Source organism: Hemiscyllium ocellatum, chromosome 43 (genome assembly GCF_020745735.1).
Source record: "Hemiscyllium ocellatum isolate sHemOce1 chromosome 43, sHemOce1.pat.X.cur, whole genome shotgun sequence".
Classification (NCBI taxonomy): Eukaryota; Metazoa; Chordata; class Chondrichthyes; order Orectolobiformes; family Hemiscylliidae; genus Hemiscyllium; species Hemiscyllium ocellatum.
The window spans coordinates 33445842-33462776 of NC_083443.1; the positions used below are offsets into that span (position 1 = coordinate 33445842).

Genomic DNA, 16935 nt, shown 5'->3' on the forward strand with positions numbered 1-16935 from the left:
GGGAAATTATCCTGTTATAACAAACTTCTAGGGCTAATTTTATTGTTTCTCTCCAGTTTAGTCCTGTCAACTGTGAAGTCATTGTATTTGAATATTCACAAGATTTTCCCAGTCTTTTAATAATCTGCAGATTTCTAATTAACTACTCTTTATCTGGAAGTTTTACACCAAGATAACTGTGCTTTATCTGCACTGATCTATCCTCCTTTCTCAGAGAGAAACTATATTTCCCTCTGATCTGATTCAGGTCTCCTCCTAACAGTTTTCAATATCTGGATTTTCTAAGCTAAAATCAGTCCTTAATTCTTTGGAACCAAAAACAAGATAACCCCTTTGAATGTTTGCACTCCCTGTCATAAACCCAACAATTTAAACAATTTTCCATTGACATGTCAGGCATTTTGCAGTCACCTGCTCTCTGACACACACACACACACACACACAATTAGTTCATGGTTCTGAAGGGGACACTCTGAACTTGTTTTTTTTAAAACCCTTCACAAAAAATTTCCAACATACATATGCCACTAGTTTGAAATCCTAGTTCTAAAGATAATATCAATCAATGTTCAACTAGCATGTGGCTTCCATTGCAGCTGAGATTCCATTACAGTAATGGGAGATGGCTGTATTGTCAGAGATGATGTCTTCTGGAAGAGATGTTAAGTTGAGGACCCGACTGCTTGCTCTGTTGGATGTGAAAGATCCCATTACCCTATTTCTAAAAAGGGCAAAGGGAACCCTTAGTATCCTGTTCTTTAACCCTTAATCAACGTCCCAAAAGTAGATCATCTGGTCACTATCACGTTGCTGTTTATGGGAGCTTTCTGGGCTACCATATTTCCTACCTGATAGCAGTGACTACACTTAAACAGGGCAACATTGGCTAGCTTTTGAGATGTGCAAGTCATGAAAAGTGTTACATAAATGCAAGTCGTTCATTTCCGATAATCAGAATGATCATGTGTTCGGCAGCTTAAAGAAACTAATCATGGATGCGATAATGTGCAATGACTTCCTGAAGAAGCTGGAGTCCCAGCAGGTGAGGGAGATTGTGGAATGTATGTACGAGAGGAGCTACCAGCAAACCGACCTCGTCATCCAGGAGGGAGAGCCAGGAAATCACCTGTATGTTCTGGCAGGTGGGTGTGAATGTGATGAGGACTGGCTCACTGAGGTGCACCCTCACCCATGAGGGAACACGTGAGCAGGTTCTAGCAGGTTTGGTAGAAATGAGGAGCATCTCCACCTGTACTTCTTCATGAAGAGCAGTTCATGGTTCAGCAGACTGAATAAAGGTAGTGAGGGATTCCTGATGGAAGGGGAATAAGGCTTCTCCTACTGGACAGTGCAAGCTTTGTCATTCTTTACAGCCTGGTTTTAGTAACAAGTCCTAGTCCCCTCCTCCCATCCCTTCATCCCATCCTCCCATCCCCCTCCCCCTTTTCCCCCTTATCCTTGAGTAAGTGCCTTGTTCACAATGTGTTAAGTGGATTGCAAAGTGAGCATCACTGTGTGCCTAAGGATTGAGTTCTTTTTGAAAACAATCTGCTTCCCACTTGTGATTGTGAAATATTTCTGTGTGGTCAGAACTAATTCATCAGTGGTGTGGGAAGTAGCAGAGAATATCAGAGAAGGTTCCCAATGTGACAGATTACTGGGAGAGGTAGACAGCATGAAGATAAATTACTAGGTGGGGTCACAGTAAGGGATGAAGTAATGAAGTCTGAATCAGACTGAGATCGAGGATTGTGAAACGGAGGAGAGGTGCAAAGAAGATGTTTCAAAGTGTGGACAAGACCAGAATTATAGGTTATCAACAGTCCCTTATACATCCAATAGGAAGCTCCTTATTCAGTGTGAGGGGAGAAGGTGGAATTTGTCTGTCGGGTGTGTTGAGGTGGATAATGCAGGTACACTTATAACCAGACCTCTTCCTGCGCTGGAAGATTATGCATCAATAAACGTAAGGGCATTATATAGTGCCAGCGACCCAGGTTCAATTCTATGCTCAGGCAACTGTTTGTGTGGAGTTTGCACTTTCTCCCAGTGTCTGTGTGGGTCTCCTTCGGGTGCACCAGCTTCCTCCCACAGTCCAAGGATGTGCAGGTTAGGTGGACTGGCCATGGGAAATGTGGGGTTACAAGGATAGGGTGAGAAGGGCGGGTCTGGGTAGAATGCTCTTCAGAGGGTTGGTACGGAGTAGATGGACTCAACAGCCTGTTTCCACGCTGTCAGGATTCTATGATCATTACTTTTTGACAAGAGTAATACACTTCAATATCGCCAGGCAGTTTCAGGTGCATCCACACAAAATGTAAAAGCAAATAAAGGGAATCATGGGGTTTCCACATCCACTTTCCTTTCTCAGTCCAGTGTGTTGTGATCAGTGCTGAATAAAGTCAAGGTGCTTTTGTTGTGAATAAACTTTCAATTTATTTTTTTAGATGGGATTTTGGAAGTTATGCAGAATGGCAAACTATTGGGACAGATGCAACCTGGGACAGCATTCGGGGAGCTTGCGATCCTGTACAACTGCAAGAGGACAGCTACAGTTAAAGGTAAGGACTGCTCCCCGTGAGGGTTTGTCTTTGTGTCTCCCCACCCGCCACATCGATCTCTCTGACTATAGGTTCACCACTGTACTGTAGTTACGTACTGAATACAGTGTGTTCTGAGTTTCTCAAATAGTCAATTGTAAATGCAGCACCAAAGACAAAACGAATATGGTTTTTGTGAAGCTGAGGAACTGATCCCTGCCTGAACGACGAGTGTGTGTGTGTGTGTGTGTGTGAATGTTTCCTACATACCTGCATCTTTATTTAAATATCCCTCTCAATAAATATCCTTCTCAATAAATAGCATTAATTCTTTGTTAATGCTACACAACAATCCAAATTTGTCACACCCTGAGTTTTCCCAGCAGTGCTAGTGACTTAATTCTCAACCAAAGTTAAAATTGCAATTATTCCCTGGTTGCCATCATTGAGAGGGTTCTCCGTGTTCTTGAGTAGAATGCTGACTGCATTCTGAATTAAAAATCACACAACACCAGGTTATAGTCCAACAGGTTTAATTGGAAGCACTAGCTTTTGGAGCGACGATCCTTCACCAGGTGGTTGTGTGATGAAGGAGTGTCGCTCCGAAAGCTAGTGCTTCCAATTAAACCTGTTGGACTATAACCTGGTGTTGTGTGATTTTTAACTTTGTACCCCCCAGTCCAACACCGGCATCTCCAAATCATGCATTCTAAATGTTAGAGAAACACCATCTCCCGATAACAAATGCACTTAACTCAGCTTGTCTTTATGGCTGAGGACGGACTGAAGACATTTTGTCCTTTTCCCAGTTTTATCACTAAACACCACAGTCTTGAGTGAAACCCAAATGAAACCCCACCCTTTAGGTTTATCTTTTATATGGAAAAGTGGAAGTCTAGCAGAGACACTTTGGGGCAAATGGCCTCCTTCTGTGCTGGAACAATGCTGTGTTTCTGTCAAGTGTGAGCTGTGTGTTTTTTTCAGCTGTGACAGAGTCTTGGATTTGGGTCCTGGATCGTCAGGTTTTCCAGAGCATCATGATGGAAACAGCACAGGCGAGAAACAGGAAATATTTCAACTTTCTCAGCAGGTGAGGACACTGAGGCAACCAGGTTACTGAGACCATGGAAATTGATATCTGCTGAGGTTGTGGCTGGTCCCATCATTAAACTGGTATAGATCGTGCACAGGATACAATGGCTACCTCCTTCTATACCCTGTTGATAGCTGTAGATACTTCCAGATACTGTACACAGTTGTAGATATCTATAGATACCTGTACATAGTTGTAGATATCTATAGATACCTGTATACACTTGTAGATATCTATAGATACCTGTACATAGTTGTAGATATCTATAGATACCTGTATACACTTGTAGATATCTATAGATACCTGTATATAGTTGCAATTAGCTGTAAAACCTGTATATGCCTGTGGATATTTGTATATACCTTTAGATATCTGTAAATGGATATAGATGGCTGTAGATAACTGTAGATATCTTTACATACCTTCAGATATATGTAGACATCTGTTGATACCTGTATATAGCTATATATAGCTGTAGACAACTGTAGATGGCTGTAACCTTTCTTCCCGAAAACAGCAGAAACTCTGATTGGACTTCACTGTAACAAACTGAAGACAGAAAACTGAAGAGACCTACAAAGAGAACACTGCCTTGTTCACAAATTGGCCAAGCTTTCACAGTGTCTAATAAAAAAGAGCTAAGTATCTTATTTTCCATGCTTTGTGGTCTCTAAGCAGGGAGCAGAATTTGCATTTCACAGTTTATGTTCATACGCAAGGTGAAGGAACTGCATTCTGACTGTTGTGGTGTGAGCGAGTGCAGACCCTGAGTCATTTTCGATGAAATAGTTTTTAAAACAAACATGTTGTGCTTTTTTTCTCACCCAGTGTTTCCCTACTGAAGGATTTGCCTGAAGAGAAATTGTCCAAAATTGTAGATTGCCTGGAGGTTGTGAGTACTTTGTAAATGTCTTTTCCTAAATTAGATAATTTCACAGAATTCAATTTGTTACATAACCCAAAGCCATGCTTTATTAAAACTTCAATTCCCCTCGTCATGAACATCGGGTCAGTCAAGGGACACACTGATAGCAAGTCAGTGACCTGAGCTTTTAATTGACAAAATGTCTGTCTTACTCACATCCCGTGAAAGGGGAAGGATGTTATTGGAAAGATAAGAATTTCATTGTTCAGTGATCGTTTCAAACTCAGAGACATTGAGCTTGATCTGAAGTCTGTGTAACTGGGTGGATAAAGTTAAAACTCACACAACACCAGGTTATAGTCCAACAGAATTATTTGGAGGCAGTTCCTTTCCTGAAATCAGCTGGGGGCTGTAGGACTTTTGTTGGGCTTTGAGTCCTGCACTTACTGCCACATCAGAAGGGGATATTTGAGTGACCAAACTGGTCAGATTACTGAAGGGATCAAAATAGTTTCAGTTTCAGTTTCACTGTCCTGTTCAGATCATCAGTAAAACTGCATAACATCAGGGTTTCAACTGTCTGTGTGCAAGTGGATCAGTGGCTGTCTTTAATGCATTGGGAACACACTCTATTTTTGATTAAAATCTTTTACATCTTGTTAATATCTGTTGGGGTTCCCAATTGCCACCGGGGCACCCAACAGGTCAAGCATAGCGTCTGATCACCACCTGTTGTTCGGCCTGTGTTTATAAAGCACTGAGAGCCACAGACACCTGTATCCCTAAGTATGACAGGTCATTAAATCATCATCATGTTATACCACAGTAACATCACTCACCTATAGGCAATGGCACAGCATTACAGTAACACCTGTTTCCAATGTCAAGCCAACAGCTTGACCTGGTAAAGAGATTTAAATTTGTCTTTTCTTTAGCATGATAATGGGATGTAGGCATCACTGATTGGGCCAGCATTTACGGCCAATCCCTGCCTGTGTAGAGTTTGCATGTTCTCCCTGTGTCTGTGTTGGGTTTCCTCCAGGTGCTTCGGTTTCCTCCTACAGACCAACAATACGCAGGATAGGTGCATTGGCTGTGCTAAATATCCCATAGTGTCCAGGGATGTGCAGGCTAGGTGGGTTAGCCATGGGAAATGTGGGGGTATGATAGGGGGCTAGCTCTGGGCCAGATGCTCTTTGGAGGATTGGTGTGGGCTGAATAGCCTCCTTCCACAATCACCTGATGAAGGAGCAGCACTCCGAAAGCTAGTGCTTCCAGTTGAACCTGTTGGACTATAACCTGGTGTTGTGGGATTTTTAACATCCACACTAGGTATTCTACGGAGGGAACAAAAAGCATCACATGTTGCCCCTCTGCTCTATTCATTGAGTCAGGCTTTGAAATGATGTGGAAAAGGACAACATCATTCAAAAACAATAATATAAACAAGGTCTCTGATCTGACAGTTACATAAATTGTCAGAGGTTTTCAAAGTTTGTGCGAAGATTTGTAGCTCGGGTGCTTGTTGTAGTGGTTCTGTTCGCCGAGCTGTAAGTTTTAGTTGCAAACGTTTCGTCCCCTGGCTAGGAGACATCATCAGTGCTCTGGAGCCTCCTGCGAAGCGCTTCTTTGATGTTTCTTCCGACATTTATAGTGGTCTGTCCTTGCCGCTTCCGGAAACTGACACCCGGAAGCGGCAAGGACAGACCACTATAAATGCCGGAAGAAACATCAAAGAAGCGCTTCGCAGGAGGCTCCAGAGCACTGATGATGTCTCCTAGCCAGGGGTCGAAACGTTTGCAACTAAAACTTACAGCTCGGCGAACAGAACCACTGTCAGAGGTTTATTTATCAGCCAGAGATTTATTTATCTTCATTACTTGGCAAACAATTTTTAAAGCTTATTTTCAATCTCTGATCCCAGTATGCAATCTCTGCCTCTCTGATAGGATTATTATGATAAAGGAGATTATATCATACGTGAAGGAGAACAAGGCAACACCTTCTTCATCATTGCGAAAGGGAAGGTAGGGAGATCGTTTACCGTTATCAGTAACGTTTCGGAATGTAAGAATGCCATGTACTGGTGTTGCTTGGAGCATTTCCTGGTAATCCTGAACAGGTCTGACAGGTTTGTGAAGATCATTCTCTGATTAACGTGCTCTCTGTGCTTGGAAGTTGAAATCACACTTTACAATGTTCGTGTCAGTGTGATCCTGTGGGTAACATTCTGGTCTCACTTTGAAGATCCCGGGTTCTAAGCTCACACAGTGGGGTAGGATTGAGGGGGATTTTTGTATCCCTGAAGATACATAGAACATAGAAGGATACAGCGCAGTACAGGCCCTTCCGCCCTCGATGTTGCGCCGACCGAATCCTACCTAACCTATACTAGCCCAATAACTTCCAAATGCCTATCCAATGCCCGCTTAAATGACCATAAAGAAGGAGAGTTCACCACTGATACGGGCAGGGCATTCCATGAACTCACAACCCGCTGTGTGAAGAATCTACCCCTAACATCTGTCCTATACCTACCACCCCTTAATTTAAAGCTATGTCCCCTAGTAACACCTGACTCCATTAGCGGTAAAAGGTTCTTAGTATCTACCCTATCTAAACCCCTAATCATCTTATACACTTCTATCAGATCTCCCCTAAACCTTCTCTTCTCCAATGAGAACAGCCCCAAGTGCCTCAGCCTTTCCTCATAAGATTTTCCTACCATTCCAGGCAACATCCTGGTAAACCTCCTCTGCACTCGTTCTAAAGCTTCCACATCCTTCCTATAGTATGGCGACCAAAACTGCACACAATACTCCAGATGAGGCCGCACCAGAGTCTTATACAACTGCAACATGACCTCAGGACTCCGGAACTCAATTCCTCTGCCAATAAAGCCCAGTACACCATATGCCTTCCTCACAGCACTATTTACCTGGGTGGCAACTTTCAGAGATCTGTGTACATGGACACCAAGATCCCTCTGCTCATCCACACTACCAAGTAGCCTACCATTAGCCCAGTAATCCATCATCTTGTTATTCCTACCAAAGTGAACGACTTCGCACTTAGCTACATTGAATTCCATTTGCCACATTTCCGCCCAGCTCTGCAACTTATCTATATCCCGCTGTAACCTACCACTTCCTTCCTCACTATCCACAACTCCACCGACTTTTGTGTCATCCGCAAACTTGCTTACCCAGCTTTCAAGTCCTTCCTCTAGATCATTTATAAAGATAACAAAAAGCAATGGTCCCAAAACAGATCCTTGTGGTACACCGCTAGTAACTGCGCTCCAAGATGAACATAATCCATCAACTACTACCCTCTGTCTCCTTCCAGCCAGCCAATTCCTAATCCAAACCTCTAATGTATCCTCAATGCCATACCTCCGAAGTTTTAGCATTAGCCTACCATGGGGAACCTTATCGAACGCCTTACTAAAATCCATATACACAACATCTACTGCTTTACCCTCATCCACTTCCTTGGTCACCTTCTCAAAGAACTCAATAAGGTTTGTGAGGCACGACCTGCCCTTCACAAAACCATGCTGGCTATCCCTGATCACGTTATTCCTACCCAGATGTTCATAAATCTTATCCCTTACCATTCTCTCTAAGACTTTGCCCACCACTGAAGTCAGACTCACTGGCCTATAGTTGCTAGGGCTATCCCTACTCCCTTTCTTGAACAATGGGACCACATTCGCTATCCTCCAGTCCTCTGGTACTATTCCTGTTGACAACGACGACATAAAAATCCAGGCCAATGGCTCTGCTATCTCCTCCCTAGCTTCCCATAGGATCCTGGGGTAAATGCCATCAGGCCCAGGAGACTTATCTATATTCATCCTTTCCAATATTCCCAAAACCTCTTCCCTGCATATTTCCAGGGCATCCATTCTAATTATTTGTGATTCCATATTCACATCAGCAACAGTGTCCTGTTCCTGAGTGAATACTGAGGAAAAGTACTGATTTAATGTCTCTCCAATCTCCTCCGCCTCCACACACAACTTCCCACTACTATCCTTGACTGGACCGATACCTACCCTAGTCATCCTTTTATTCTTGACATACCTATAGAAAGCCTTTGGGTTTTCCCTAATCCTACCAGCTAAAGACTTTTCATGTCCCCTTCTCGCTTCTCTTAGCTCCCTCTTTAGCTCCTTCCTGGCTACCTTATAACACTCAATCGCCCCTACTGAACCTTCACGCCTCATCTTTACATATGCCGCCTTCTTCCCTTTCACAAGGGACTCCAATTCCTTACTAAACCACGGCTGCCTCACAAGGCCCTTTACACCATGCCTGACTGGTACATACCTATCGAGGACACGCAGTAGCTGCTCCTTGAACACTCCCCACATCTCATTAGTGTTCTTCTCTTGAAGCCTGTGTTTCCAATCCACACATCCTAAGTCATGCCTCACTGCATCATAATTTCCCTGCCCCCAGCTATAGCTCTTGCCCTGCGGCACACGATTATCCCTCTCCATCACTAAAGTAAAAGTCACCGAGTTGTGGTCACTGTTCACCGAGTTGTGGTCACTGTTCACCGAGTTGTGGTCACTGTTCACCGAGTTGTGGTCGCTTTACAACCAGGGCAATGTACTCCAGTGTCCTGACCCAATATCTATCCCTCAGCTAACATCACCAGCACAGATTCTCTGGTTTTTATAGTTCACTCAGTGAGTGATGAAGGTTGCCGTCAACAAGCTCCAAGCTTGGTCTAGTGTAAGAGAGGAGACTACTTCCTGGCCTAACTGGGTAGTCTCTGATAGTGGGAGAAAGTGAGGACTGCAGATGTTGGAGACCAGAATTGAAAAACGGGGTGCTGGAAAAACACAGCAGGCCAGCAGCATCCAAGTGAACAAGATCGGGGTGGAATTTTCACAGGCCCAGAACAATGTGAGAAATGGTGAGTGCAATGTGAATCAAATGAGGAGGCCATCAAGGACCTTCACATCAAGACCAAAACACTCATTATGAGCCTTGTCACCAAATTGACCTTTATCACAAGGGAGCTGGAGTTTACACACAGGGAAGCTGAGTTATGATGGTACGGGTGTTGGTGAGGCCACACCTGGAGTACTGTGTACAGTTTTGGTCTCTGTATTTATGTTTTAGAATGCACTAACGTTAGAGACAGTTTTCAAAAGAGATCCATGAGGCCAATATTTGGCACGGAGGGGTTGATTCATCAAGATTGACTAAACAGGTGAGGTTTTTATTCATTAATTTAGAAGAATGAGGGGTGATCTTAGTGAAATGTACAAATTTCTGAGGAGCTTGAAGGGTAGATGTTGAGAAGATGTTTCCTATAGTTGGAGAATCTTGGATTAGGGACATAGTTACAGAGAAAGGGGACTCTCATTCACAACTGAGATGTGAAGAGTTATTTCTCCCAGACAGTAGTGAATGTCTGGAAATCTTTAAGACAGAGAGTTGTGGAGTCTAAATCACTGAAAGTGCTTAAAGAGGAGAGAAATAGACTTTTGAAATTTTGAGGAATTGAGCACCATAATGAGCCTATGCAAAAGTACAGTTACAGCCTACAGCAGATCAAGGTGGGATAGATTTGAGGGGCTGAAAGGTCTATTCCTGCTTCGATGTTTACATCTTTGGGATCTTACCTCAGTAATTTGCAGTTTCCCATTCTCTCAGCTGCCGGATAGAGACCAGATGCTGAGAATTTCTGACCTGGAGGTCAGAGCAGGACTGTGCCACACTAATTCCACGCCTACAGCATGTGCCAGCTATGCAGGCACTGTGCGTGTCTCAATGTCTAAGGGGGGTGTAGTCATCAGTCAAGTCAGGGAGAGACCCTTCAGTCAGAGGGTGAAAAAATAAGGGGCATGGACCGGTCAGCCTGTGGTAAAGGGCTTTTGCCCAAAATATCGATTTTCCTGCTCCTCGGATGCTGCCTGAACTGCTGTACTTTTCCAGCACCACTCTAATCTAGACTACAGTCAGCCTGTGGGCAACCAGTCCAGGGAGCTGTGGGAAAATGGTCGAGAATTGCATAGATATTGGTCAGGGGTCAGGAGTCTGGTCCATCATTGTTTGTCCTTCTAAGTCGACCAAGTAAGTGCATCATGGTGAGTCCTCAGGTCAGTCCACTTACTCCACACAAGACCTGGTAGACACTCCTCCCTAACATTAAGCCTCCCAAATAAACAGATTGACTTTTTTATTCATTTAACTGCCTTTTCTCGAAGCAATCTCTCTGTGTATGATCAGCTGTGATGTGCGTAAATGTAACAGTGAGCAGAAATCCTTTGGATGGGAAGTGTCACGCTGTCTTAGGGATGTGATAAATTGTTCTGATTATGCAATTTCTTGTAATATGTGACATTGTCCCTATCTGTGTTTTAACAGTGAAAGAATTGATGTAGTTTGTCGATCTGGTACAGGTCCGTGTGACACAGACCAGGGAAGGAGATGAAGACCCACAAGAAATCAAGACATTAGGACTGGGAGAATACTTTGGGGAGAAAGCATTAATTAGGTACAGGATTGTGAAGCACACTAAATGACAGGAGTTAAAGAAGAAGAAGGCAGATTGCAAATGTCACATTTAATCAGTGAAAGGCCTTTGTGATTTTTAAATTAATTTATTCATGGGACTAAGGCATTGCTGACTGCTTCAGTAGTTATTGCCTGTACCTAGTTGTCCTAGAGAAAGTGTCAGTGAGTAGCCCTCTTGAACTGCTGCAGAGTATAGAGACTCTCCCAATGCTGTTAGGGAGGGAGTTCCAGGATTTTGATTCAGTGAATAAAGCATTCCGAAATATATTTTAACATTGAGTTTCTTGTATCAATTATGGGAAACACAAAAACCTTCACAGAGAGAAAACCCAGTCAAAACAAAATTTGGAAAATACTGTACTGGTCATTCATTTTGACCAGAATGTCACTCTTGCAGAATAAGTTAGATTCCCTATAGTATGGAAACAGGCCATTCAGCCCAGCAAGTCCACACCAACGCTCTAGTGAGGAACCCACCCAGACCCATTCCCCTATACTTACCCCTGGCTAATGTACCTAACACTACGTGTAATTTAGCATGGCCAATTCACCTCACCTGCACGTCTTTGCATTATAGGGAGGAAACCAGAGCACCGAGAGAAAACCCACACAGATGCAGGGAGAATGTGCAAACTCCCACAGATAAGGTGGGAATCAAACCCAGGTCCCTGATGCTGTGAGGCAGCAGTGCTAACCACTGAGCTACCATGCTGTCCATGAGGGTTTGCTACTTGAATTTGTATTTTTTGTGAAAAATGTCCTGATGAATACAATATGAAAATCTTCAACTAAAAGTATTTTGTCAGCAATACATGATTAACTACAGATATTAATGTGAAGAGTTATTTCTAATTAACAAAAAATGAAATATCTTGAATTAAGTAGTGCAGAATTGCAAATTATCTGAAACTGCATCAGGTGTTAGTCAAGAATGACAAAGTTTCATTTCTGTCTGAAGTGAGTGCATGCAAGATTGGGATTGGCAAACAGTTTTATTTTATTCAGTCATGGGATGTGGGTGCTGCTGGCAGGGCCAACATTTATTGCCCATCCTTTGTTGCCCTTGAGAAGGTGGTGGGGAGCTGCCTTCTTGAACTTCTTGACTCACAGTGCCCTTAGTGAGAGAATTCCAGGATTTTAACCTAGTGACAGTGAAGTAGCTGCGATATTTTTCCACTCTGAATACTTTTTTTGGATTAGTTACTGAGTGTAAATTGCTGACTGCCATATCACATATGTATAAAATAATGTTCTTTAAACTCGACAACCTGTGAATTGTAATGAGTTTAATTTAGTAAGATAATATTTTAACTCTGAAAGAGAGGACAGTCAAAGGAAAGAATGATTTTGCCCTAATCTGATTTTTTTTCAGAATTTATAACTTTTTCTTTCTTCACACAGTGAGGATCTTCGTTCTGCAAATATCATCGCAGATGAAGATGATACCCAGTGCTTGGTCATAGATCGTGAGTAAGTTTCACCTCAAAGATGAACACTCCACCAAAATAATCTATTGGGTTTGGAGGAATTTGGATGCTTTATCGTTTTATCTTTGATAGAATCTTATAGACTATTCAGCCCATGTCCCTGTGTTATGTCTTTCTGAATTCCTTTTGAAACTTTTCTGTTGAATCTTGTTCCATTGCCCTTTCAGCCACTGCCTTCCAGATCATGACAATTCACTTTGTATAAACATTTCTCTTCATCAACTCCTGGTTCATTTACTTAAAGCTGTAATTTCAGGGCACTGACCCTCCTGCTCGTGAACACAGTTTCTCCCTCTCAATAAACACTCCTAATCATTTCAAACATCTCAATTAAATATCCTGCTCTGCCCAGGTTTCATTTCAAGATGCTTATTCTCAAATGAAATGTCCAGCGATTAAATATAAGAGTGTTAATCATTCACAATTTACATTGATAAATAGCCAAGTAGTGGAATGAATAGAGAGTTGTTGATACCAGAAAAACAATTTGAGTGCGATCATGACTGATCCAGGAATCTAGCTCCCTGATGAAGGAGCAGCGCTCCAAAAGCTTACGCTTCCACATAAACCTGTTGGACTATGACCTGGTGTTGTGTGACATTTAATAACACAGAATCATCTTCAGCTAACTTTCTAATTACAATTAGTTTGACATAATGAAGGTTGAAATTTGTTTCTAGTCAACAAATTAAATAAGTTTTCAATCTTAAACTTTCCATCTCTCCCTTCCGTTTTCTAACAATTATGATGCTTTTGAACATATATTTACACTGGAATGTGTCAAGTATAATTACGAGAACATCAACCTTTTACACTACTTTCCAACAGTGAGTGGGAGGAGTGGCAATTCTGTTCCCATGAAGCAAGATCACCAGAGGTCTCTGTGACAGAAAGGTTTCAGCTGTTATCGTTAATATTTCATAATGTGGTCCACAAGAACAACATTGAGAATGGTTTTTCCACATGTGAATTATAATATCCTTCAACTGGAAAATTGTTACTCAACTTTGTTGTCATTTCATGACAGAACATAACTAGATTTGCCTTTTTTAAAAAATGCACATTTAAACATGTTTAAAATTATGTCCCTAGCATCTTTAACCAGACGGTTGGTACCTATGAGGAGTTGCAGAGCTACCTGAAGGAATACGTGGAACAGTTGTCCCGCAGCGATAAGAACAGAAATGCAACGTCAGTATTCTCTGAATTTGTGAACTATTTCACATTGTACCACTGTGATGGCCTGGTTGAGACAGAGCTTTGCTGGTTTAAAACAGTCATTTTTAAGTCAGATCTTGTACGTGGGTTTTGTGAATTTACAACCCAAATATAGACGCAGCTGTACCTCACAGTGGGCAGCACTCCAGTCCCAAGGCTGTGGGTTCAAGTCCCACTCTACAGGATTAAACACTAATTGCAGGCTGGACACTGCAGTGCAGGAGTGAGTGAGTGAGTGAGTGATGCACTCTCAGAGGTGCCGTTGTTCATTCGAAATGTAAAACTGAAGCTTGGTTTACTCACAGGTGCAAGAGAAGGACCTTGGGTGCACTATTTGAAGACATGCACGGGACCTCTCCATGGTGTCCTGACTTTATTCCATTAAAACCCCACAATATCAATGCAAGTGAAATAACTGCACAGTGTCACTCCCCTGAACTGAAGAGATTCTAAACCTCTTTTTCTTTAGTCCATGATACCAATCCAGCTCCCTCAGAGCCAGCTCTTGGAGTGAGCAGAACCCGGACACGCCTTTTTTTTCTCAGTGGTAGTGCTTAAATTTTAAATCTTGTTTTTTAAATTTTATTAAACAATTCACAGTTTACAATACAATGAAAATTAACAGCTGTATACAGAGACACAGCAATTTTACAGGGGAGAGGGGCAGCAAAGCCAGGCCCTAAACCCCACCGCTCAACTGGCTTTCAGGGAAATGAGGACACACCTCAAATCCCAGTTTCAATCATCACAAAACAGTAACAGTGACATTTGTACATACAAGACAGTTCAATTACATAAAAAAACAGTGCATACAGTACAGACCCCCAGAAACCCAACAGGTTCCCCCACGTCCCCATCCCTCCCATCTTCCAGTCACTCTAAGGCAGCCCGCCCCTACGCACCTTCTGGCTAAATCTCATTTAATTTTATTTATTTTTTCTTTTCTTTTTTTCTTCTTCTTTTTGTGAAAGGCACAAGGTGCATGAATCTTTATTCAAATTTCCACCGCCAGGAAGAAAGGAAACTTCCGAGTGGCCAGTGACAAGCAGTTCCCTTCACATCAAAGGGCAATGCTGTGTGAAAATCTCCTTTTTTAAATTTTTTTTTATAATTAACCCCACACTACCGCCTAACTGCAGTAGTGTTTATTTTTCCCACAGCACCCATGGTGTGTGTGTGTGTGTGTGCAGGTGTGAGACACAGTGAAAGACACAAAGTGTACAAATCTTTATTCAATTTCCACCACCAGGAAAATAGGAAAACACCCGAGTGGCCTGTGACGAGCAGTGCCCTTCACATCAAAGGGCAATGCTGTGTGAAAATCTCCTTTTATTTTTTTTTTCCTTTTTTTTTTTCTTTTCAGTCCTCTCCTGGTTGTATATTTTTTTTTTCCTTTTTTTTTAAATTAACCCCTACACTACCGCCTAACTGCGGTAGTGCTTATTTTTTTCCCAGCACCCATGGTGTGTGTGTGTGTGTGTGTGTAGTTGTGAGACACAGTGAGAGACATAAGTGCACAAATCTTTATTTAATTTCCACCACCAGGAAAAGTAGGAAAACACCCGAGTGGCCTGTGACGAGCAGTGCCCTTCACATCAAAGGGCAATGCTGTGTGAAAATCTCCTTTTATTATTGGTCAGCCATGGCTTCCTGATTGGCCCAGGTGAACAATTCTAATCAAGGATCTCGTAGTCAAGGAGACTTGCCTGGTTCCAATCGTTCCAGAAAATCTCACCCCTTCTCTCCAAAAGCTTTTTAAAAACATTACCATGTCCAGATTCTGATAGAGATTGACAGGTTCAATACTCAGAAATCATTACTCTTTGCTTGGGGAATCTAAAGCACACTGCATAGTGTCAGGATAGGACATGATAATTTCGGACTGAGATCAAAGAGTGATGAGCCTTTGAAAGGTTTGTGCTTACTCTATCATTGAACATCTTTAAGGCTGGGATAGACATAGCTTTAGTCTTGCAGGAATCTGGGGATCTGGGGAGTGGGCAGGAGTTCAAGCAGAGATTAACCAGAATCACACCGAAAAATGGAGCAGGCAAAAACACTGATTTTGTTTTAGTTCCTGTATCAGAGAAGGTTTTTCCATTTTAAGAAATCTCATAAGGTTTTCCGATCTGAGAATTAAGCAAGTTTTCTTTTGTTAAATAATTTTCAACTACGAATACTGGTATAGTTTATGTTTAATATAACAGAAAATGTTAATGAAGCATTTACACTTGCTCTGAATAATCCTTTGAAAACTGTAAGCAAGCAGAGTTAATTTCTTATTCATTCATTGGCTGGGGCAGCATTTATTATCTGTCCTCAATTGCCCTTAAGAGGGTGGTGAGGAGCTGCCTACTTGAAGTAGTATATTCCATTTGCTGTAAGTAGGACAGAAGATATTTATTTTCTGACCTGTAGAGATAATAACTTTTCATAATTTTTGCTGGTTGCTGGTTTGTACAGACAGGTTGCTGTGGATAGTATCTAATGTCTGATGTAGCAATTGATGTTGACTGCTCTGCATTCCAAAGTTCACAGTGCCCATTGGTTCTTTAGTTCCCTCACATTTCTGTTGTTGAGTGTTAATCAAACTCTTTTTATTCCTGCTCCCCCCCACTGCCCATTCCTCCAACTCCACCCCCCCAGGCCTCTTACATTTGCTGCCTCTGAGTGCAAGGAGACCTTGCAGCTCCGGGAAAAAGTTGCCAAGTTCTCCAGTTCCTGCCCTTTCAAAAACTTTGACATCGTTGCCACTCTGGGCATGGGAGGCTTTGGGCGTGTGGAGCTGGTAAGTGAGACTGGGAGAAAGGTAATGTGGGACATTAGGGAGGGATGGACAATGACCCATAATAATGGGGAATGGATGTTTGATGAGCAGTATAGGCTGAAAGGCCTCTTTCCGAAATAAAGCTCTGAGGTGTTAATGAATAAATAGAAATTTGTTGTAAACACCATTACTCAGCCTGACAGGCAAGGTTATAAGAGAAATTTATAATTAAGGGAAAACAATGCATTATTGTACTGCGTCCCCATATATGAGTCATACACCATCATCTCAGTTTTAAAATCCATGATATATTTTTCCATTAACAGGCACCCTGTCTTAATTTAAAGAAAGGCTCATATTCAAATTTCTTATTCCTTTATTTGGATTTTTGATAACTGTAAGGAAACTATTCACCATTTTTTGTTA

The 16935-nt window shown here is 42.1% G+C and overlaps 1 protein-coding gene across 5 annotated transcripts in view; it reads left to right on the plus strand.

Annotated features, from left to right (window-relative positions):
- Nucleotides 1-16935, plus strand: part of LOC132835099 (cGMP-dependent protein kinase 2) — a 52729-nt gene that overhangs the window by 7123 nt on the left and 28671 nt on the right. For 4 of the 5 annotated variants that reach the window (XM_060854408.1, XM_060854409.1, XM_060854413.1 and 1 more), the window contains 9 exons: nt 976-1142; nt 2448-2561; nt 3525-3630; nt 4462-4525; nt 6448-6525; nt 10923-11017; nt 12439-12507; nt 13617-13715; nt 16389-16530. In XM_060854408.1, the coding sequence (XP_060710391.1) occupies nt 976-1142; nt 2448-2561; nt 3525-3630; nt 4462-4525; nt 6448-6525; nt 10923-11017; nt 12439-12507; nt 13617-13715; nt 16389-16530 (934 nt within the window). Of the gene's footprint in view, nt 1-955; nt 1143-2447; nt 2562-3524; nt 3631-4461; nt 4526-6447; nt 6526-10922; nt 11018-12438; nt 12508-13616; nt 13716-16388; nt 16531-16935 lie in introns of all 5 variants that reach the window. The other variant, XM_060854412.1, reaches the window with a different exon arrangement.